Source organism: Watersipora subatra, chromosome 3 (genome assembly GCF_963576615.1).
Source record: "Watersipora subatra chromosome 3, tzWatSuba1.1, whole genome shotgun sequence".
Classification (NCBI taxonomy): domain Eukaryota; kingdom Metazoa; phylum Bryozoa; class Gymnolaemata; order Cheilostomatida; family Watersiporidae; genus Watersipora; species Watersipora subatra.
In genome coordinates, this window is record NC_088710.1 from 19,168,951 (window position 1) to 19,194,391 (window position 25,441).

The 25,441-nt window shown below is 36.5% G+C and overlaps 1 protein-coding gene across 1 annotated transcript in view; it reads right to left on the reverse strand.

The window, feature by feature from the left end:
• Positions 1-9,492: 9,492 nt before the first annotated feature.
• LOC137390223 (leukocyte receptor cluster member 1 homolog) overlaps positions 9,493-25,441 on the reverse strand; it is a 36,565-nt gene continuing 20,616 nt past the window's right edge. Inside the window, exon 8 of the mRNA XM_068076532.1 lies at positions 9,493-10,462. Within this exon, the coding sequence (XP_067932633.1) occupies positions 10,456-10,462 (7 nt within the window). The 3' untranslated portion in view covers positions 9,493-10,455. The remainder of the gene's footprint in view (positions 10,463-25,441) is intronic.

The following is a 25,441-nucleotide window of genomic DNA, read 5'->3' on the forward strand; positions in this document are numbered from 1 at the left end:
TTTCAACATTGAAACCAGCAAAGTTTATAGACACTCAATTTATGATTTTGTCTTCCTCAGAGTAATTCATTCACAAAGCCGCTGCCCCCACTACAAATTTTAAAAATTTTACTGCATATGTGCATATGAAACATTATGTTGACGACAATGAGAATGTGCAGTCCCCACTATTCAGGCTAGGAGCCTAAAAGAGTGAGCTAACAACAATCTGCTGTAAATAAGAAAGCTTCCATGAAGGTAAAATAAAAACGGTATGAAATTTTCACCAAAACTTTTGAGTTGAAAAAGATAATCCGTATAGCTTAATTATATTATAAGTTTATTCAGCAAAGTGTTTTTTCTCTTATGTCTAGCTTGGAAAAGTCATTTTAATGATGTAGTTGGAAAAAGTCATCTTTCAATATGGCTTCTCATTTCATGTTTAAAGGATGAAGAAGTATTGTATAAACAACGAGCCACAGCTGCTGAAAAATGTTTGTCTTTTTACGAAAAAATATGGGAACGATCATTCTAATCTACTTTCTTTGGCAAACCTTCTGTGCAATCATCAATGACACAATTTATGCTCAATACTTAATTGTTTATAAGAAATTCTATTTCATGCATATATATATGTATAGTAGAATATATATATAAAGGAATATATGGAAAGGAATACATATATATATATACTATATATATTATATAGTGGAACTGATAGCAAACCTCTAAACGCTTTTCAAATGCAATTTTATTTATATGCAATAATTTTCATTTCAGGGAAACTGGTAGTTTGCGGGCGGAAAAAATGGCAGAAGCTAAAGGAACGAATTCAAAAGCTCAAGAGACAGCTGGAACAGCGAAAACAAACAATAAATAGCTACTGGCGAGCAATAAAATATGCTGTCAATGAAATAATTTAAAATGACCAGCATTTACTTTAAAAATATGTATTGTATATTATATCATCTCAGTTGATTGACAGAGAACACTTTGGTATGTAAAGATCTAAATGTTCTGTAAGCATGAGTACTCGAAAAAGATCTTGTCAGTCTAAAGCAATTAGGTCAAGTAAACATAGTTGACTACCCCTTTGCTTCAACACTGTTTTCAATTGCTACTAATACACAAAACTGTAACCAGACAAACACACCAAATACTACTTTTTGTCCCCACAATAGACGCTTCATGTCTACTTCTTATAACGTAAATTCCAGGTAATATAAAAAAATGTCATATAGCGAACTGTCAAGTAGGAGTAACTTCTCAAACTCGATTTGAATGGTAAAATATTTTGACGCACTTGTGAGAAAAAACAATATATGTAGTATTATATCTATTATATATACAACTTCCATGACATTCTAGTTTGTAATGATAGATCGTTAGACGTGTCAACAAAACAAAGAATAGCTAGCTGCGCAGTTGTTGATGAACAGTCTACTTAAAGGCGATCGATTTGTGCTACAGCATCGGTGTACCAATTTGAATGTCACGAGTTAGGAGTATCGCGAAAACTTATCTTCTATTCTAACCTTGACCCCTAAATACAGATATGCGACGAATAGGTAGGCAGGCACTGCATTTTATGATGAAAAAAATGTTTTGCTTTATTGTAGGTGTATAAAAATATAGTATCAGTTTTACTTTGTAGAATATACTTTGCTGTTTAAAAAAGTAAACAAATTGTTGTAAATGGAAATCACATGTGTGCGTTTCCCATCATCTTATTGCAAAAGTACCGCAATCAGAGTCTATAAAACCAGTGAATTGACTAAAAAAGGAGACAAGTCGTCGATAAAAAATATAATATTACAGTTATGGTAGAGCGGGCAAATTAAAAAGTTATGTCCAGTTTCTTTCTTATTGTATGGCCAGAGGAGTGAGTTTGGAGAGTTCTCGGAACAGATCGGGCAATTTACATATATTTTGCTGTCTGTATAATGTAAAATCCCTAAGACGTATACGTTTTTGGAACTGACTATTTACGTTGTAGAAGTGTCTACTGTCTTTCCAACTTGTTTTCTGTGCGGCTGAGATCAAACAAAAAGACAAATCATTCAGTACATTAGACTAGTATTTTTATTTGTTTTGACTTGGAGTCCTGGAAGATGTAGGCATAGATGTAGAGGAATGTTATCCTCCTCTTCCAAGGACCAGCGCACCAAAACTTGCTGATCGGACAAAGGTAAAAGTGAATTTTGAAATTTTATCTCGGAAGATTATGCGAAGCGAAAACTTTACAGTGACGATGTCTTTAAGAATTTAACTATTTGACTCAGAACGCTATCCGCCTGTTCTCTTCTTTAGGCACTGCCCTTTGAGAAGAGCATGCTAGATGTGAAGGAATGTTTTTCAACCCTGAAGTGCAGCCCATTGAAGCCTACAGCTATTGTTCCAACTTCCGTCATGATAAACTTTAACATTTTCAACTTTAAATTTTAGCTCAACTCACACAAACTTGAGTAAATAAAATTGATCAATTGTTGCTCAGAGAGCTATATTATTAGTTTGTAAGCGCACTGCTTGAAATAGCCTCAAAAATAGACAAGCTCTTCTTTTGATTGATTTATCATTACAGTAATCCCTCACTACGTCGCGGCTCACCCTTTGCGATTTCAGTATTTTCCAGCTGAGATGTTTGTTAAAAGATAAAAATTTTTAACAAAATTAATTAAAAAACAAGTTGAAATACGAGTATAGACCAACCAAGCGTAGACATAGAGTGTTATGAGTAACAACTAAGCACATATTTTTAATGAATGACATGGAATAAAAAATGATAACCCAGGCAGCTGTACTGTCATTTATACAAACAGGTTCATTATGAACTCTGAATATTATTTACAATATTACTATTATACATTATTATAAACTGATATAAGATAAGGGAGTTTTGAGCAGTATCATGAGTTTGTGAGAGTCTAGTTGGCTACTAATACAAACAATGCTTTGCAAGAATAGCTTGCAAAGTGTACACAACTTCAAAGTATAAACTGAAAGTTAAACAAGACAACTTTAATTACCGTTGCTCCAACTTCAAGTATTCTTCTGTTAAAATTTTAGCTCATACATATACTTATTGCTTATTATACTTAGTTGCTTTAAGGCGAAAAGTGAAGAGAATACTGTAGGTCGATATCATTCAGTACAGCAATTTGATATAATGTTTGGGGACAAGTCATTCACGGAAACAGAGGAGATTTTGTGTTAATATACGATGGCTATCGATACCAGCAAAACCGCAACCTCTTGAGCTCAACTCGTTGGAGATGCTGGCTTCAGTACGGGGTATGGATAACAACTCAGCGATACCCTGTCTCCCGTGAAGGTGATTTTGTGAGGGTGTATGCCACAGAAGACCATAGTCATCTTCCCAATGAAGGCAAAATATGGCATGATAGTAGAGAAAAAATCTAGAGTAGGTAGTTTCACTGAACCCAATCGATACACTTAAAAGGACATACGCAAAAGAGGCTATACAACATGTCGAATTCCCGAGTATGGCGCAGCGTAGAGTGTGCTAGAGAGAGCGAGGTGGGTTGAGGCTGCTACTAACACGTTAGTCTAGTAACATGGATAACTAATAACTAGTTAACACTTAATAATTAGTCAAGATATCTTGAACTGTTTGGGCAATCACCATTTTCACGGCGTCGAAAAATTGTGGGCTACTCCGTTCTAAATAAAAGAACTGCTGAGTTCAGCAGAATTCAGTTTAGTTAGTGAAGCTTAATACAATTGATGGAATAAAATATCTATTATTCTTTTCTCAAATGGCAATGTGCATTTAACAAAGCTACCATAATCTAAGAAAAACATTAAAAATACACCTAACTCGCAAAATTGTAATGTGAACTGAAATCAGGGTATTATACCTTTGAATTACCAATGGTGAATTTTTTCAATCCTGACTCATTACTTTTTATTAATTTCCAGTGTTCAGCCTATTCTGAATTCTGCCTATTCTATATTACGCAATATTGTGATTGCTCATCACTTTTTGCAGTTTTTATTCAAGTTTGCTTTTAACAGGTGAAACAACCTACCTAAAACTCCAAGATTGTTGGAAGAAGTTCAATTACCACTACAGTGGCAACGTACCCATGATAACCGACCATTTATGTTTTACCAAGTATAATTGTCAAAGAATAATTCTCTATGTCCTCGCAGTTACTTTTGAAAATGTGTTATCTAACTCGATGCATTATTATAATAATATTTTCACAATGGTGTCAACTACTCTTCAGACAAACAGTAGTTGTAATTCTTAGTGAGTAAATCAAGGTGTGTGTTCTATAACAATTGAAGGTGCCCATCTCAAGTGCAAGTTTTAACTGTAATTGTGAAATGGCATTTTCTATAGCTGTTAGTTTTAATCAGCTACTTTTCACTTATCAAAAAACAAAACTGGAATATTGGTATTCGCCACAAAAGAAAGCCTTACCATTGCCAGGAATTCGCAGACTACCTATATTGATGGAACCTTTAAAGCCATACCATTACCATATCAGCAGATTGTTTCTATCATTGCCACATACTCCATCCCGATACAGTGGTGCTAACAATATTCTCTTTGTTGGCTTCAAAAAGTACAACACTCTATAAGGAGGTACGTATTCTTTGAATAATAATTTCTTGGAAATAAGTAATTTTGATTACCAACTTCTACATTGACTAGTGTACATATACTAGTGTACATATAAGGGCCAATGTTATAAAATGAGCTACATGGTGAAACTGATAATATTGAGTTTTAATAAATAAAAATCATTCAGTACAGTGAACACTCCTATAACGTATACCTCCTATAACTTAAATCTTTACGCTATTTGGAATTTATGTGAAGTTTTTGCTTCGCACTACATGAAAAATATAACGTAGAGTGTCAAGTCGGGTGAGTTCTCAAATTCTCTTTGAATGGCAGCACATCTCGCTGCACTTGCAAAAGAACAAACTACATGCATTACTATTATACATTTATACACATAGCTTCTGTGACATTGTAAATTGTCGGGATAGATCGTCAAATGTGTCGACAAAACAGAGGATAAGGTAGCCGCGCAATTGTTCATAAATACTTAAAAGCGATCGATTGGCGCATGTGTTACAGCATCGGTCTACCTATCTGAATGTCACGAGTTTGAGTACCACCAATAGTTATATTTTTATACTAACCTTGACCCCTGTATACGGATACACGACGAACAGGTAGTACCGCTATTTTTATAATAAAATTTTTTTTTGTTTTGCTTTCTCGTAGATGTCTGAAATATTTGTTATTAGTTTCACTTTGCTGAATAGACTTTATTTACTGTTTAGAAAAAATAAGCAAATCGTTTTAAATGAATGTTGTCAATGAAAATCAATAATACTGCAGTTACGATACAGCCAACAAATTGAAAGAGTTATTTTTTGCTTTTTGCGGCCTTAAAGGGGTGAGTTTGGGAAAGTATTGGTACAGATTGAGCAATTTACATGCATTTTCCTGTTGGTATAACGTAAAATCCCTATTATGTAAAAGTTCCTGAGAGAGATTATTTGCGTTGTAGGAACGCCTACTATATCTTCAAATCTACAGAGCCCATCATTGATTTAATTATACTTGAGGTATTATTGCCTGAATGTATATAAAACTTTGCATGATGTACTGAATCAATTAGATCTTTTTAAATCTTTTTAAGAGTAGGCAGGCTGCTGAAGACCATGAGCAATTTTTCAAAACTGATGCCTGAATGTAAACGGCTTTATACATTTGTAGATGCTCAAGGTTGTCTAGGGCACTGAAGAATTGAGTGCTGGGAAGGTCGTTTGCGGTTTTGAGATTAGTCTGCATGAAGCGATAAAAGCTGCATGGCCATATGTAGAAATGTGTGGGTGCTATTTTCACATCACGCAGAGTATTTTGCGAAAGGTGGCAGCTCTTGGCTTGCAATCGGCATATAAGAACTATTGCAATGTACAAGATATTGTACAAAAACTGTCAAGTATGGGTTTCCTTCCTCCACATCATGTGATCGGGGCATTTGAGCAAGTTGTATTAAATTAGCATGATTATTGTAATAAAGATTTGTATTATTATATGTTTATTAATTTCATTTGAATATCCCATAGTAAAAACGTCTTCTGCCTTGACATGATAAACATTTGAACAAATGCTGATTAGCAGATGAGTGCATTAAAAAGTCGGTTAAAAGCAAATACGCCTGATATGGTGATAGGACTAACGATTACTTTATCACTAACGAATACATCGGATGAAACTTTTCATCTCGCATGTGTTCTTCAAAAAATACTATAACGTATGAATATAGCATAACTTCAGTGTAAATTCAAAGTGGCCAGAAAATACGAGCTACCAATTGCCATGAAAAAGTTTTACAAAGTATTTTGTAAGAGTGCAAAGCAGCAAACGTCCAATTCGCCACCTATAAATCCGATAAAAGATCTGATAGAATGAGTTCCAGCATGCTTCCTCTGACATCTGAATCATGAATTAATGTTTTCTTATTTCTTATCATTGTGGTAGTTTAAGATCAAAATTTGTAAGGGAGGCTGCAAAAGATTTTCCAGCCATGGAGATATTACTCGCCTACTTCCATGATACTTTTATACATGGAATCATTCCAATCAGCGTATGGAATGTATATTTTCGAGACATAAGCACACGGACTAACAACGATGTAGAACGTGAACATAAAAAGCTAATAAAATCAAAACAATCAGGCAACGTCCAGTACCTTACAATAGTAGTGATGCTTCGCAATTTGGCTTCCCTAACTATTGCATATAGTTCATATTTGTGGAATACGTTGAATCTTGAGAACAAAAATATCTATCAGCAAAACAGCAGAGTTTCTTTTAAGACTATATTTTATAATGACACATCATGCGCCAATTTCCTTTGATTCTCATTCGTATTATTCTGCTGTTTCAACATTGAAACCAGCGAAGTTTATTGACACTCAATTTATGATTTTGTCTTCTTCAGAGTAATTCATTCACAAAGCCGCTGCCCCCACTACAAATTTTAAATATTTTACTGCATATGTGCATATGAAACATTATGTTGACGACAACGAGAATGTGCAGTTCCCACTATTTAGGCTAGGAGCCTAAAGGACTGAGCTAACAACAATCTGCTGTAAATAAGAAAGCTTCAATAAAGTTAAAATAAAAATGGTATGGGATTTTCACCCAAACTTTTGAGTTTAAAAAAGATAATCCGTATAGCTTAATTATATTATAAGTTTATTCAGCAAAGTGTTTTTTCTTTTGTCTAGTCTGGAAAAGCCACTCTAATGACGTGGTTGGAAGAAATCATCTTTTAATATGGCTTCTCATTTCATGTTTAAAGGATGAAGAAGTATTGTATAAACAACGAGCCACAGCTGCTGAAAAATGTTTGTTCTTGTACGAAAAAATAGGGGAACGATCATTGTAATCTACTTTCTTTGGCAAACCTTGTATGACATAGTCAATGACACAATTTATGATCAATACTTAATTGTTTATAAGAAATTCTAATTTATGCATATGTATAGTAGAATATATATATATATAGGAATATATGGAAAGGAATACATATATATATATAATATATATATATTATATATATATAGTGGAACTGATAGCAAACCTATAAACGCTTTTCAAATGCATTTTTATTTATATGCAATAATTTTCATTTCAGGGAAACTGCTAGTTCGCAGGCGGAAAAAATGGCAGAAGCTAGAACGGATTCAAAAGCTCAAGAGACAGCTGGAACAGTGAAAACAAACAATAAATAGCTACTGGCGAGCAATAAAATATGCTGTCAATGAAATAATTTAAAATGACCAGCATTTACTTTAAAAATATATATTGTATATTATATCATCTCAGTTGATTGACAGAGAACACTTTGGTATGTAAAGATCTAAAGATCTAAATGCTCTGTAAACATATGAGTACTCGAAAAAGATCTTGTCAGTCTAAAACAATTAGGTCAAGTAAACATAGTTGACTACCCCTTTGCTTCAACGCTGTTTTCAATTGCTAATAATTCACAAAACTGTAACCAGACAACCACACCAAATACTACTTTTTGTCCCCACAATAGACGCTCCTATAATGTCTACTTCCTATGACGTAAATTCCAGATAACATCAAAAAATGTAAAAAAATTTCAAATAGCGAACTGTCAAGTAGGGGTAATTTCTCAAACTTGATTTGAATGGTAAAATATTTTGCCGTACTTGTGAAAAAACAATATATGTAGTGTTATATCTATTATATATACAACTTCCATGACATTCTAGTTTGTAATGATAGATCGTTAAACGTGTCAACAAAACAAAGACAAATCATTCAGTAGATTAGACTAGTATTTTTGTTTTGACCTGTAGTCCTGGAAGATGAGATTGCAAAATAGGTTGAATGACAGCAATGGACTGGTTTTGTTTTTACACACACATGATACGATTGATGGCTTTAAAATAGTCAGACACTCGAATGCAACTCTAAAGATTTCAAGTCAACTCCCTGATGTGGTTCACGACTTATGTTACAGATATATCTAGTTATCCGAGTTATCCCTGACAACCTAGAAAACCAAATTGGCAGTTTTTAACGATGCGTCATAAAGATTGACGAAGTTATGACTATTCACTGAACCTTATTGAAAACATGGACAAAATTCTAGTTTATTTTGACCTACCTGAGAATGAAGCTCAATTAAAAGAGATAAAAATGAGTTTGTAGGAACAACTTATAGTGAAAAACACTGATTTACTGCTGTACTCGCTTGTTTGGCAAGAGGAAGTAAATCACCATCGATGCCAATCTTCGACTCAATCAATCGGGTTCTTTCACGGTTTGTGGTTTTTGAGTGTAAGGAATGCCAAAACTATCAGACCAGACCCTAACGAGAAACCAAAGCAAACAAAAACATAGTAGACAATGCAAAACATGTTGGAAACCCCCTTATAGCTCAGATGATTTCACAAAAAATATCTCTTGCACAAGATCTTTAACCATTCCGCAGGCAACTTTTTGGGGCAATTGCGAGTTAATTTTCCAAAACATGATTTATTAAAGCCGTTTGATACTCTTATTTATATAACATTGTATACTTCTGTTGTTTCTATGACACAGGTAAACACAAATAAATGTTTCGTCAATGCTTCGCATAACTGTCTCTAAGTATCGTACTTTCATAAGCAGTCGCCTTGCAGAGGCCTACACCAGTCGTTACACCCTGTGCTTAATCTTGTTTCTTTGTAGCTTTGCTCCTGATGCCTTGGCTGTACACACAGCACACTTTCGTCTTTTTTCATTTAGAATGGTATCTATAAAATATCTTTCAGTTCTCTTTGCTGAGGAAAAATAAGACTAGGAACACCTACGGTTTATTGCTCTGCACGGTAGTTACCAATCAGTTCTGTGATAGTTGGGTGCAGTGTAGTGAAACTACTATCATCGAAACGATTAAGAAATGAGCTTGTAGATCATATCAAACTTTATTGTATTATGCTCTCGAAGACTTGAATACTAATTTATGCCCATTAATGATTCTCAAACAGTTTTACATGTATATACCATTTACAAAACCATTGGAATCCCTAGAACCAAGTTGCTACGATAACAATTAATTAAATAGAAGAACCTTTCAATTTACCGGGAAACTGATAGTTCGCAGGCAGAAAAAATGGAAGAAGCTAGAGGAACGGATTCAAAAGCTCAAGAGACAGCTGGAACAGTGAAAACAAACAATAAATAGCTACTGGCGAGCAATAAAATATGCTGATGTAAATAAAATATGCAATAAAATAAAATATCCTGTGTAAATCGAAAAACCTTTCAATTTACACAGGATGCTAGATACACAGACACTGAACGAATAAGAAAGATGTCCATGGCAAACCCGAATCAACACGTCAAAATAACAGATTCGATTGTGAGAATATGAAGAGAAAAATGTTGTTGACCTCTTCCGAAGGTTCCATAAACATTGTTCCACATTTTGATTATTATTTCAGACAAAAATATCTTCATTGTATCAATTAGGTGGTGACAGTCTAATAAGTCAAAATGAGTCTGATGAGTATTTCATATAAACAGTATGAGTGTCGTAAGATAAATAAAATAAAGTTCTATGAGATTGTACTCGACCTCTATTTCACACCTTGTCGATTAAGGCTTCATGGCGAAATTGTGTGATTGCAGATCTCTTGTGATGCGTGAAGTGGTGTTAAGTCTGTAAGGAAACGAGATGGCTGGCAGTGATAAAGTTGATCTTTGGTAATTTAGGATGAAATAATGTTCTGACATGTTTAGCCAGTTGTATATCGATAATTCGTGCCTTTGTGTCTTGCTTCACACAATGACCAAACTCGCGAACACCTTAATTTATTTTACAGTGCAGCAATTCATTTCTGGGATTTGTTGATTTCTATTTTATTCATTTCTAGCATTTAGGTTGATAATCGAGAGGCTTCATAATCTAAAATCAAAATAATGACTTGTAAGTTGTTACAACTAGCAAAAATTATTACATGAAATGAAAAAGGGATAAACAAAAAACCTAAAAACAAGAGACCTTAACTAATGGTCACGTCTCAAACAAATGAAATCAAAAACAACTACAAAAGCCAAAAATAAGTTTTTACTGCCATATGCCTTTCCCCATTAAAAATATTTAACAACTTCTCTGTTTTAACAGAAGTTTTCGATGATGATATGGCTAAAAGATTTGATACAACTCAGGTGTTGGATGCAATGGATGATGGTGATGCAGATGAAGAGTTACGTGATTTTAGTTATAATTTTATGATGATTTTGGATCAGAAAGTGATAATGAAGGTGTGCTCAATCGATCTTATAATTCCTCAAACATTTTAACCGAGCTCGGAAGTGGTAATTCCCAAAATGTCGTAGTCAAACAGGGAAGTTAGATTGGTGCTGATGATCATCATATCTCTGATAGTGATGGTGCAGCTCCTCCAATACTTAAAAGGGCTAAAAGAAGAACATGCAGACATAAGAATAATCAAGATTTAGGAGATTCAAGTCGAAACTGCAGACAGGCATAGGGGTGGGTGGACAAGGCAGGAGTAAGGATTATCAACCAGTACTAAATGGAGGCACGCCTGGATGGGATGTAGATCATGCTACTTTTCAACAGTTACCATTTACTCCCAATGAAAACCATGGCATAAAGAACTTTACCTGCTGACTTTCCCAATGTCAGACCTTTGAATTTATTTGAGTCGCAAAAACTAATAATTATCTAACTAAATCATTCAAAAATTTGTATCTTCTTGAGCTCAAGGCTTTCTTTGGAATAAGAATACTAATGGAGATGATTGTGCACAATGATAGGTATGAGTCCTACTTTCATTTTGATTAACATCACGAAATAACCTAAGTCCTAGCTTTGGTAAAATAATGTCTCGCAATATTTTTCTTGCTATCTGGTCCATGCCGCATTGTGTTGATGAAAGCGACACAAGCGAACAGCAGTGTCCATATGCTTGACAACGCTACCTTTTGTACAAGGACAGGTATTACACAACTGTGGCTCGTTGTAAGCATTTGCTGCTTAGATGTAGTACTCTCATGACCGAAACTGCAATAACAGCCAGAATGAATTTTTCTAAGCAGCTAGTAGGGAGGCAGATGAACTGAGATGAAAACCAGCTACTGTTCAATGGAAACTGCGGCTATTGTCTGGTGTGACAAAAAACCAATCTACTTTGTAACATCAAGTGAAGTTTCCAAACCAGCTGAACATGTTTCGAGGCACAAAGCCAGAACTCACAAAAGGGACAAAGTGGATTGCCCAAATAAAAATGATCAGTTAACAAAGTTACAGCGTTATAGACGTCATTATCGCTGGCCATGGTCGACCGTAAAACTCTTCATGTAGGCTGCCTATAACTCATATATGAAATCCTATAAAAACTTGATTGCCTAATTTCAGGCTACAAGGAGGCTAACTTTTCATCGGTATATACAGAAGTTGTGCACAGAACATGTAGGGGTTACAGACAAAAAGCTTTTCTGTATTCTGGACGTCAAGTGCACGCAGAAGGGCGTCTTCGGAATAGTCAGATGCAGCCAATTGACATGGCAGAGAGAGCAGACACTTTCAACAAACCACAGATGTGTTGTTTGCTCCGATATGTTTTTCAGAGTGCAGATGCTTCATATGGACGGCGAAAGAGTCCATATAGACTTCATATGTCTTCATATGGACTTCATATTGCTGCGAAAGACAGTATACAAGTGGTCATCCTGCAACATTTTCCTTTGTGTCGGTTTAGGAGAGGCCAACTGTTTCAAGGTTTACCACACCAAGGAGAGATTCTGGAGATAAATTTAGAGACTGAATTTTTGTTTTACTTTTTGTATTAATCATTTGAAAAAACCTTTCAATACAGGTTTTTAAAACTTGTTATTTTTGGCAAAAGTTGATAAAATAGTGTAAATTTTGATGGAAGAACTGGAGGGTCACTTGGGACATCCCCAAGTGGTTACCATTACTATTGACGATTAGCCCGTTGCTATCCACCGCAGCCGTCGAGCTGCTGGGATGGTTATTGGGTGAGTACTACGCTTATGCCATTACGTCCGTACCCACTGTAGCCTCCTTAATTTCTTTTACATCCCATATTACGCTCTACCGCACATGCTCATTCACACCATGTTCCTTTGCAGGAATGAGACAGAAGAAGTAACCAGAGGCCGCCTATAGCTACCATGCATATATATATGCATGGTAGCTATAGGCGAAGCTATATAATTGTAGTAGCTAATTTAGCTACTACAATTATAATATGTAGTTTATATAATATAAACTACATATTATAATTCACCATTTATTACAAAAAAAATCCCTTTTTTATTTTATTTTACTTCGTATATATATAATGTAACCTATTTACTTCAAAAAAAATCTTTTTTTTCTTCGTCAAAATTCAAATCTTTGGCTCATCTTAATGTCTTGGTCTCAAGTTATACCTTGGTTTGGGTTGTGGTGGTTGTCGTTTCTCGTCTGCGTCAGTTGTCTTAGTATTCACTGTGCCGTCGCAAAGTTCCCTACGTGGTGCAGTTTCCCTATATACTTAGGCGGGTCATGACATTCTATTGGCTTTGTGGCTTTTTTTAGGCGTTCCATGTGCACCACAAAAGGTACGCCTGTTGGTTTACCATCAAGCCCTAAAGATCGCACATAGGCATTAAGTGACCATATTCCAGTGACTATATATGGTCCGTGCCAGTTTTTGTGAATTTCTTAACTTGTCCAGGTAATGTCTTAGGTACGGATATATACACTATGTCAGCTTCCTTGAAGCTATGACTACTAATCTGCATGTCATGGTACAGTTTATAAGCTTTCTGCGCAGAGTCCAAGTTGTCACTGGCTATACACCATGCGTCTGCCAACTAATGACGAGTCAGTTCCGCTACATTCATGTCCTCATTTAGTGATCTAGGTAGAGTCGTAGGTATGCACAAGTCAAATGGCAAGTCCAACTCCCGTCCAAAAGCTAAGTAGGTAGGCGTAAAGCCTGTGCTAGCGTGTGAAGTATTGTTAAATGCTGAGATAACGTAAGGTGTAAGCTCATCCCAATTACTTTGATGACGATTCACAACAGTTGACATAAGGTAGGCATATGTACTAAAGAATTAAACCATTGGTAGGCGCGTGGTAAGGTGTGCTATGCCTTTTGTCAATCCCTAGCATTTCGGCTAGCTCACTCATTAATGCATTAGCAAACTCTGATCCATTGTCAGATATTAATATTGTTGGAACGCCGCGAGGTAACACCACATGAGAAATCAGTGCCTTAGCCACTGTCTGGGCACTTTTATCTACCAAAGGTATCGCTATCACAAATTTAGAAAAGGCACACTGGAGAGCAAGTAAGTGTTGCCTGAGTCATTGGCAATCTGCCACAAATGTCCATGTTCAGTCTATGAAAGGGTCTCTCAGTCTCTATAATCTCTAGGGGTAGTACTGGATAAGCGTGAGACCTCTTTCGTTGGTTACACAATGCGCAAGCAGCTACGGAATTGTAAACCATGCTTTGCATTCCTAGCCAGGCACCGTATGATATTTGCCAGGCTTATATACTACTTTCAAATTGTATTCCTGTAGTTTTAGAGAATACTTTGCTAATCGGTTATTGCCATGTTTGCAAGTCATTAGACATTGTAAGGCGCTATGGTCAGTGTATACCGTAGTCTCGTGTACAAGTAAGAAGTGTCTAAAGTGTGTTACTGAGTCAAAAATAGCCAATCCTTCTCTCTCAAAAACACCATATCGCTTTTCAGCCTCGTTAAGCACCCTACTATAGAATGCAACTGGGTGCAATCTCCCTTCATGTATTTGACACAATTGCGCACCTATGGTTTAGTGATATCAGCAAGCAGCTACGAAATTGTAAACCATGCTTTGCATGCCAAAAAATTGCATGCAAAAAATTGTCATTGTTTGTTAACATTTGCAGATGGTTTATAGACTTATTTTTCAATGCGTTACCAAATATCATTTGATGAGCAGATATAGGCATATTTATTCAAAGATTAAAAACATCCTACTTTTTGGGAAATTGCTCAGAGAAACTGATGCACCTTGATGAGGATGCCAAGGGTTCAAATGGTTAACTAAGAGAATGTTTGGTTGTTAGGTTTGATGATCAGTGGGTTTCTCATATGGTGCAGGCAAAGGACATTCTTGGCATTCTGTGGCACGGCATTCAGCACATCGAGGATTTGTCGCCATGGGATGTTAAAACAGATAGTTCAGCACACACATGTATAATACATCTGCTGAACTACTTGCCATATTGTTGACAATATTAGTTGTCATATTATGACAACTCCTGATGAACTACAGCATACATGTAACTTAGAAGATCAACACCTGGCTGTCTTACTACCTTGCAACTAGCTAAATGAGTGTTTTTTCTTCTCTGTTGGTATTATGACAAAAATAAAATAATAAATTAGCCATATATGTATTTTGGGATATTCGAAAAACCATCTTAAGCAGAAGTAATTCATAGCTTAACCTGTTTCACTATATCTGTTTGCATTCGCCTATAATTTTCAAGATTGATTGTTCCAATACAAATTTAACTATTATGATTAATTTTGATTTATTGAACATTTATTTAGAAAATTATAAAACCGTCGATATCCGTAATAGCTTTCTTCTGTCATCTTTACAAATTCGCGCATCAAAAGCACTCAAATTATTCACCGACATAGATGTCCACACCGGTACGTAGTTGTTGTCCCTCTCACTCAAAGATTTATGTACAACCAACGAAAGGGCACACAGCTTCGATTTAGACTGTTTTCATAATGCATAAACTCTACCTTGACTCGTTAACTAAAAAAGGTTAGAGAGACAAGTTGCGACCTTGGATTAGTTAATTATATTTAAATCTTAATTTTCTATCTTTAAACTGACATCTAGTGCTCCTCCAGCCAAAATATGCTTTACATAAGTAGGCCATTGATTATTTAACCAATTTTTTTTTCAGAATACTACAATTACTCAGACATAACTATTGAGGATCTCAGTACTCCATTTTACTTCAACTTATCTAGAAATTCAACTCTGATCAACACAATACTACAACTGCACGAGATGACTTTCCACTCAACATAAAAATTGATTCTTAATGGACATTTATGTTTTTATAAAAAATATTATTATCATCGGCACACTGGACAACTAATTATTAATCATAGACCTATACCATTTGAGAAGTTCATTTCCAAAACCAGTCATTTCCATTTTTTTCACTCTGTGACTTGAAATTTATGTTATACTCTAGTAGTATGAGTTAAATAGAATTTACTGGAAGCGGCTTATACTTTTCACTGTTCTATTTTTAGGTGCACCTGAAAGAAAGTACCTAAGTTCTCAATACAACATTCGCCGGCTCTACAACATCTTTGTGGCAGAGAATCCTGACCGGAACAGTGTAGTAAAGTATAGTTACTTTTGATGAGGGTTTTCCTTTTATAGCTTCAACATTGGATTTGGCTCTCCACATACTGATGTATGTGCAACTCGCACTCAGTTGAAATTGAAAATCAAAGACTCCACCTTCTCAGCAGAGGATAAAGCGGTTAATGTTGCTTCATTGATTGTTCACAGGCGTAAAGCGAGAGTATTTTATGACAAGCTGAATGCCACCACTGATGATAGAATCACTATTGTCTTAGATGTAATGGAAAACCTTGTTTTACCAAAGACACCTGTTGGGCAAGCCTACCATAGCAGGCAGCTCTACCAGTATGTCTTACCTGCTGTGCTACATCTGGGAAAACAATCTCGACAGTCTCTGGAGAATGTGCTGCTTTTCACCTGGAGAGAAGATCAAGCTTAAAAAGAGTCTAACATAATCTCTTCAGCTGATAACATTCCCATTCTAGCTGTTGACATCAAACTAATAAGCAGATGAAAATGTAGGGAAATGTGTGCCAGTTTTATGTCATCTGAACAAATGAACCTCATTACAACTGTGCATCAAGGATTACCGAAAGAACCATTGGATATGGTTGTGTTGGGACAAATTGCCACTAACATAGCTAGATCTGGTGTTAAGAAACATCACCAGTCATGCTGCCAAGCAGCGCAAAAAGCACAGAGTCTGCTACCCCCTTGAAGGTCAGTGTGAAAATGTTAACTCTTGGAATTTGAATAACCACAACCCACAGTAGAACGTAATCATCTTTTGATACCATTATCACATTGGTTGTCTGTATGATTTATTTAGGAAATGAGATATGTAGGAATGTATTTCTCTACATCAATGCTATTGGTTAGAGGAGATTGGCAGCACTAACTACTCACTACAAGGAGTACGGTCCAATCCCCAGGAATTTTAATTACAGAGGGCGAAATAACCGATCGATAAACTTTGAGGCCGAAGCTATTGTTGATTTTCTGGAAAGAGTCAGTAGTATTTATGCACTTTCTCTACCAGGAAAAGTAGCAGGTATTTAAATATCTGAGTCACCAATAAGAACAATAGGTATGCTCAATTATAGAAGGCTCTTTTGTCCCGTTGTTCGTCGTTAATTTGGTTTTTCTCCATTAAAAATTATGATTAAATAAAGCAGAAGTCAAGGTACTACCATCAGACTTGACTGGGCCGGGTTATATGATGATGTCAATTCTTGTGTGGCCGACATGATGGCACCTAGGTCCCTGAGAAGCTTTCGAAGAATATGGAGAGCGGTGATGCCTTGGCGAATAATATCGTAACCTAGCACCGATCTACGTAGGTTGAACCTGTCAGCAGTACAACTACAAATACCAAAGGTATTATTCTTAAACAACTTTATGAATTGGCTGAAGAGTAAGTTTAGAGTTAAACCATTGACACTCCAGCATTTCTGTAGCTCTATTAACTATACTGAAGCTGAAATGATGCAGCTCATAGTGGATCAACAGAAGCATCTGGATGAAGCCTCTAAAGCCAGAGAACACCTGAATGAGTGTACTAATGATTGCAGAAAGAGTATTGGTGTTACACTTCTCGACGCAAGAAAATTGTTAGCTACTATCAACGTCATGCCCCAGCCATCGGAACCTCATTCTGGACCAGACATAGCACACTACTGTTTCAATTTTGCTCAACAGGTTAGAATCAACATTAATGAATCCATCCTTTTTCTTTTACGTGTCAGTTTTGAACTTAAATCTAATCTACTGTTTTTCTATTAGTTTAATGGAGTTGGAGAAGTAAGGGCAGTGGTGTGACTATATGGTGTCTATGATTTCCTAACCTGCCTTCTGATGCACTAGTACACTTTCAGCTTATAAATTGTTAGTGTGAGATAAACTTGTGACTGTTATTATTCTTTTCTATTATATATCCTAAATATATTTGTAGCTCTATTACCTATCTGATACTCACCAGACTAGGCCAATTTATTTTAAAACCCCTAAAAAGTGTGGTACATGTATATTTGGTGTATGCTATCCAGGCATCCCAACCCAAGTTAACTTTCTGATCGATGAGGCTGTAACTACATACAAACGTGCAAATGCTGTAGTCTCATACTTACACTTCTTTCTTACCCACGATGGTCTCAGGAAAAAATCTTTGATTCTTCATGTAGATAACTGCGGGTGAGAACTACTAAGGGCTAGTTTGCTTTGGTTCAATATCTTCTATAATGCTGTTTTTCTTGCTAACATCACTTATTCAAATCTAGTTGTAGCACAAATTTTGAAAACAAAAACAACACTAAGCTGGCGTATATGTTATGGCATGTGATGACAGGAGGGAACCAGAATATCCAGCAAAACCTCCTCATAGCAGGACACACTAAGTTCTCGTGTGCTTCGAATTTCGGTTATTTGAAAAAGAAGACGAGGCGTACCAAACTTTCTTCCCTACAAGAAAGGGTAGAGTTTAGCAATCGTTCATGTTTCTGTGCTAGCAAAATTTATAAACCCAATCATACTAATACCATAGCTTGCATGGTATTTTAGTGTGCGAACCAATCTGCCGCTTCCAACTTATGCAAGATGGGGGAACTCAGGATGGCTATGTGGAGGTACCTGTATATGACTGGGCAACATTCCTACCAGTGAGAAAGCTGAAAGGAATAATGAAACTGCACCAATTTGAAATGGACTCCGCTAGGCCAGGTTTGCGAAGCTGTTGTATTTATGCTGTGAATGATATTACCCTTCATAAGGCAATGTTTAATCAAGGAGTTTCAGGACTCCTTGGTATAATTCTATTTGTAGGTGTTATTACTTATAAATAGTATTGTTCATCTATGAACTCAACAAAATTCCCTATGCTTGACACGCTGCCAGAGACTATGCCCGACCAGGTCCAACTAGCCTGGGCATGGCTTTCTTGGGGAAAAGGTTGGGGAGAGGAAGCCTGGGACACGCAGCAAAAAAAAAGTAAGATAACTTCTGCAAAACAAGCGACATATGTTACATATGACGCTCAGACCGATACTAATGGAGGCGTGTCGTTAGATTCAGATCTCACGATGTATTAGATGTAAAGCATTCAAAAGTCTATCGTCACGGTCCCGTGACTTGATTCAGTAAAAGGCCCTGTTTTAATAGGCTGGGTGGTTACATAATACCCTGTTCGATAACAAAACGATAAGAACCATAGGTTACTATTTTCCCGCGTTTTGACATTTGCAAGTTTCATTTCATTTCTCTAATAAAAAAATGGAGCGATTCAAAAATCATCTATTAAAACTAGGCATAGTCACTGAGCCCAGAACAGTCTCAAGCTTTACAACATATTATCGCAGGTTTTGACCAATTTATAGTTTTTCCTACTGGCTTCAGAAAAAGTGGTAGGTCCGAGTTGTTCAATCAATCATCCTCACATCAAGACCATTTAGCACAGCCTTGAATCTACATGTAAATTGAGTACTTTCTCGTTCAGGAATCAACAGTTTAAATTTATGGCAGATGGTATCATTCAAAAAAGTTATTAAATTTATATTTCATAAGATAATATAATCTCTAACCAACAATTTTAGAATTTAATCTAAATAATAAATCCCAAACCTTTTATTAGGTTTATTATTTATTAATTCTAAATAAATTACTACAAAAAGCCTATAAGAAAATCATAAGCTAGAATCATAAATATTTATCTTGTATTGTAGCCTGGGCATGGCTCTCTTGGAGGCACCCATTCCCCAAGAGAGCCATGCCCAGGCTACCTATGGTCGAATTGATGTTTGTTGACTAGGATGATACAAGCATTGCTTATGTGCGAAATTGGAGAATTCTAGGCATAGACTTTTATACACAGCAGTAATAAGCTTTTACTTATTGACAGATGTTTTTTAGGAATGTACATAGCTGATATTCTACGCATTGTGTATTATGGTGCACCCTCATCTTTAGATGAATACGTGCAGGAAGTTGGACGAGGTGGGAGAGACGGTCAAGAATGTGAAGCTGCTATCATTCTACACAGACATGCTCTATTTGGTTCTGTAGATGATGTGCCGAAACCTGTGCCGAAGCTTTCGCCTACTGTTAACTGCTGTGACAATTGTTTGAAGACAGCAACATCATGCTGTCATGACAAGGCCACTAAATGCTATTGTGTCAAAGCTGTGATGCCAAGTTACATGCAACCGGTTATAGGGCAGGATCCATCAGCCATTTGTAGAAGTTTGTTATCTCCTTTTGCTATACAAGCGTGCAGAAATGATTTGAACCTTTTAAATACTCCTACTACTAGTGTACCTCATAATGTTACATCTATTTATCCAGAACTAATAGGCAAAATATTGGCACATCATCAATACGTTGATAACCATGTAGCCAACATCATGGTGGCATATTCTCTAGAACGGGCTCAAGCTATAGTAAATGTTTTGAACAAGCACAGCAGGCTTACATTGTGTGACTCTTGCATCTTTTGTGCTTTATGATACAGAAAGTGATACAACTATGTCTGATTCTGACTAGATAACCAACTGTGCCAACCATGTGTTAATGAAATCATTTCTCATAGTTTATTTTCATACCATTTTTGCCACTGTTTTAGTTTATACATGTCAAGTCTTAATAAAGTTTCATAACATGATTACAATAGATCTTGTCTATAAAGTTTTCTTCCTGTTAAGTTTGTTGACATGCTATGATTAGCTAGAGGAACTTGCATCTTCCTGTCTCGTTTATACTGGCATCCTGCTTGGTTGGTGGTTGATAGTGGCAACATAGGCATGCTCTAATGATTAGCCAGGCATTGTGTTTACTGGGTAACGTTGTAATGATACATATGTAGTTCAAATCATTCCCTTCTGCATGGCGTATACCCATATACCTCACCACTAACTTTTGTGTGTGAGATGCTCAGACTGCTTATTAGATGCAGGGGAGTTGATTCGTCAAACAATTCACTGTGCAAAGAGAGTGTTGCGTAGAGAAGCATTGATTTATATTAGTACTTGATATCACTTCTAGCTTGAAGTGATCTGTGTTCAAATCCTGATACAATAACTACAAAGCTTCGTTCAACCAGAAAGGTAAACAAAATCAGACAGAACTTGTCAAACACATGGAATTTGAAAGACAGAAACCAACCTTAGCCCTAGCCCTACAACAACAGAATGTAACGTTGCAGCTTATAAAGTTTGCAGCTGTCACGGGAAAATTTTACTCAAAAATTATTCAATTTCAATATAATCAACTTGCAGAGTTTAGAGTTTCCTTTAAAACCTCATTTTTCCAAACAATAACTTTGTTGCATTTATTGTTGAACTGTCTATTATGAAGTTTAAAATTGGAAAAATTCAATTTCGGCTACTCAACAAAAAACGTACCGATACCGCGCCTGTCGGATATGTATATCTCGACGACCATTAATACTCAAACCTTCCCTACCAAACCACCTCAACATACCAGCATTTTTTCATTCCCATGTCAAATCTAGACAACAGTCGTTTCAGCATGCAATCGTTTCAACATGCATTCGTTTTTGTCAGCTTCATTTTCATACAACATTGGAACACAGAACAATCATATTTTAGAGTTCAAAGCCTGACATTGATGTACAATATATACATATATATGTTTTGATGCCAAGAAGACCTTTGCTAGCATAACATCAGCTTTAATGATGGGTTTTGTTTACACAAGGACATCACTATATGTTTGCCTATTGCTTCAGTCTCCGTGTGCCTAGAACAAAAACTAGTTTCGTAATGTTATTGTTTCTTTTTGTATCTTGTGGGTAGCTCATGTAAAAATAGTTTAGCGCTGCACTCTTATATAAATTGAATGCCAAGCTTTGTTGGCGTGTCAGCTTTTTTACTTGCCTCGTCTGTGTGTGACATAGGAAATAGACTGTAAATTTGAACTTTGTCTCATTTTGCTGAAGTAACAATTCAATGCAACTTTGGGCTACTAAGAAAAGCCCTACACAGTAGGACAGCCCAGTTGGAGTAACATGCTATAACATCTAGTGTCAAAAGTTTGGTTTGGCATAACGCGACACAGCAATGGGAGACAGTGATGACAATTCAATGATGAGCCACCAAGATCCAACGGATCGGATGAGATATTTGCTGCCATGAGAGATGCAGTAGACTAGCAGCAAAACGCTCTTGATGCAGTGGATCACAAAGCAGACGGTATGGCAGAAAAGATTCGAACACTAACTTCGAAAGTGTCCGAGTTAACTGTCAGAGAATTAAAGATGAGAGGAAGGAGCCTCTTCTTGCCACAACCATATAATGCGTTAAGATATTTTGGGCCCACACCGGAACGAGAATATTATGAAGAATGAAAATGTTTGTAGTGATGTAGTGAAGTTTGGATTTAGTTTTACAGGTCAAAGTGAAGATGACTTCAATGCATTTTAAATCCAATTCAAAACATGTTGTCTATTAAACTAAGTTTCAAGGTCCTCTTTTGTGCCAATACAATCTCAAAAATTTGGCAGCCACATATCAAAAAGAAATTGTTAGAGCTGAAGGTAGCTCAGTGAGCAATGGGAAAGTCAAAAAGGTAATTAGAGAAAAATTACATGCCGTGAAGGAAGAACAGGTAGCGATGGAAGTCTCCGCAGTGAGACAGGAAAGTATGGAAAATATTACAAATGATTTAAGAAAATTGTTGCTTGTAGAAATGCGGGGGAAGATAGCCCTTACATTCTATTGCATTTTCGAGCTGGCCTACACCAGGATACAAAGAAAAAGATAATTGCTATTTATCCAAAAATTTCAGATACTTTGCACTTTGCTGTGGGTGAAGAAACTGCCCTCCCCACTGATAAAACGATTTCTGAAGTACATGCAAACTTTCAAAGTGCCAGACCTCACAAAAGCAAGAACTGAAAATTTGATATGCCTGTAAAAAATGCTTTATATGCGTGTCGGAAAAGCATTTAGCTCAGTTCTGCAACAACGAGTAGCAGAGAAAATTAGCCATTTACAATGAATAAAAGTAGGTTTCCCGCTTACAAGCTGCCTAGATCAAACTACAGGTGACGGAAATGGAGATCAGCATAAAGCAACTAATGACCTGCACTGGTTTGCAGACTAGTTAGCCAGTCAAAGGCCTTAGGCTGCTCAATAGCAAGGCGAATATCAGCCACGAGTAACATATGCTTCGGCAGCAGTGCCTACAGCGGCTACTGAGAAGCAATCAGTTAGTACCAGTAGTACCAGCAGCATTAGTACCCTGCCAGGGGAAAGATGATAATAAAGTGATTTTTGAAATGTTGAAGCACCTATGAAAGGATCTCAACTGAACTTGTAGAAAGTGCACCTATTAGGGTAGCCACTATAGAGCCAACTGTAATTTTTGAGGTAGCGAGTTCTCAGCTAAAAGTGAAGGCAGACTAGGTCCCAATTACGCTTGAGAAAGTTGCTACAGCTGGCAATGCAGAAATAGTTCCAGCTATTGCACATAATATGAAGCAAACATTATTTGGTTTTACTCGATGAGAAAGATAGCGCAGAGCCATTAGGAAACAATGGCAAAGCTTGTACAGACAAAGTGGATAACAACGATTTAAAACGCTTGAATGTACAAGCAAATGGTGTTAGCAGAGACTATTACCAGCCGTCCAGACCATCAAATATAAACACAAGAGCTAGTAATGGCATTGGAATTTTATGGACAATACTTTTCTTGCTGTTATATTTGCACTTCTGTCTGAAGGTCAAGCTCAATCTTTTATGCTTTGTTGGAGTGGGCATACTATGGCAAATTTTCAATTGCCCAAGGTTTCACCATGCGTACTGCCTGACACCACTGCTGCACATGAACCATAAGACTTGACTTCAACTCTTTACAAACCTAATTTGATACACTAGAAATTCCCCTGTCATACAGCCCATGACCAAAGTGATATTGGTAAAAAAGAGAAGCAGAATTTCAATGCGAAATTGTACAAACTAAGATCATGACACATTCTAGATTTTTTAGCGAGAAACAGACATAGACTGACAACTATTTAGACCGGTTGGTTTCATAAGACATTTGCTTCTCCATGTAAAAGTGGCATACATCCTTGCATGATTAAGTTGTGCAAATTGAATCTTTTTTCAAACAGATAATGTAGCAGAGCCGGAGTTTCACACTGGTTTCAAGTGTTGCACAGCTTATGAATTCACTGTATTAAATGCCTACTTGTATGAAATGACAGTATTCAAGCGACACGAGGAAGCCGAGAGTTTGAAAAGCCCAGCTTGTGTGGTAAGCCACTTGGGCAGGGAGAGAGGGACTAGTTGGCTCAGGCTTTGTTTTGAAAACTGCTCTATTGAACCATGACATTTTATCCTATTAACTCTTACCGTGTCAAACAGCAAACATCACAGTTTCCGCTTGCTTTGCCACATGGTTTTGGGTGAGTGAGTACAAAAAACATCAATTTTACCCGCTAAGATAGGTTTTAGACACAGTGGACTACACACGATAACTTGAAAACTACACAGATCATAAAGCCAGCTCCTTCATAGATTGAGGCAGACTTTTTGGCATGGTCACAGCAAATACCTTTTAAGATCAAGTTTCTCAAAATGACAATATCTTCTTTTCAACCCTTTAGACATGCCGAGGCATGTTGGCTCATTTGTAGTAGGGCAAGTTGGCTCACCTAGCCAACGAGCGGCTGAATATAAAATGCTGAGCAAGTAAAAAAATTTGTTTTCGCAAATAATGCAATAAAACAACAATCCCTTTATGTTAACCAGTGTAACCTACTGATATTTGCCTGCGGAAACATACTATATTCGATGTGATGACGCATGTTCACAAAGCCGAGGAGTTGCAACAGCTACAGTATATGCCTAACACAACCTTGAAACGGAGATCTGATCATTAAATAAAATCTTGATTTCACCTGAAATTTAGATCCTACTTTACCAGGTAGCTTTTTTTATGTTCTGTTCATAATTTTAGGCTATCCTGATGAATCTTGAGAGTGATCCGTCTCAATATCTACTCAAATGATCATAGATGCATCACGGTTTGACAATAAAAGAAACACTTGAGCTAGCGTATGGTTATGCGGTGTCAAACAGTTGAAAGGTGCCCCAGAGCTGGGAACAAAAACAGAGTGCTAGAAGAGACTGGCCGCAAGTTTTTAAAACACAACTAACAGCTGTCGATTCGAAAGCGTGATGCACAAGTTTGGCCAGATGCACCAGTTTTAATAGACAAACATGGAATGAATTCTTTACCAATACTGAAATGCTGATGGAAAGATTCAACTTTTCCCATCATCGCACATTTATTTTGGATGAAGATTGATAATTGTTCATGTTCCACCAAAAGTTTTAGCGAATAAAAACCGAAAGCAGGTTGGACAAGTAACCTCTGCTGATGGGATCATTGCTGACAGCACCTGCTTGTGAAAATGCAGCCGGCACCAGAACATCCCTCTTTTTAATTGGCCACAAAAAACTACAGGCAATTTAGATCATTACATGAACGGCA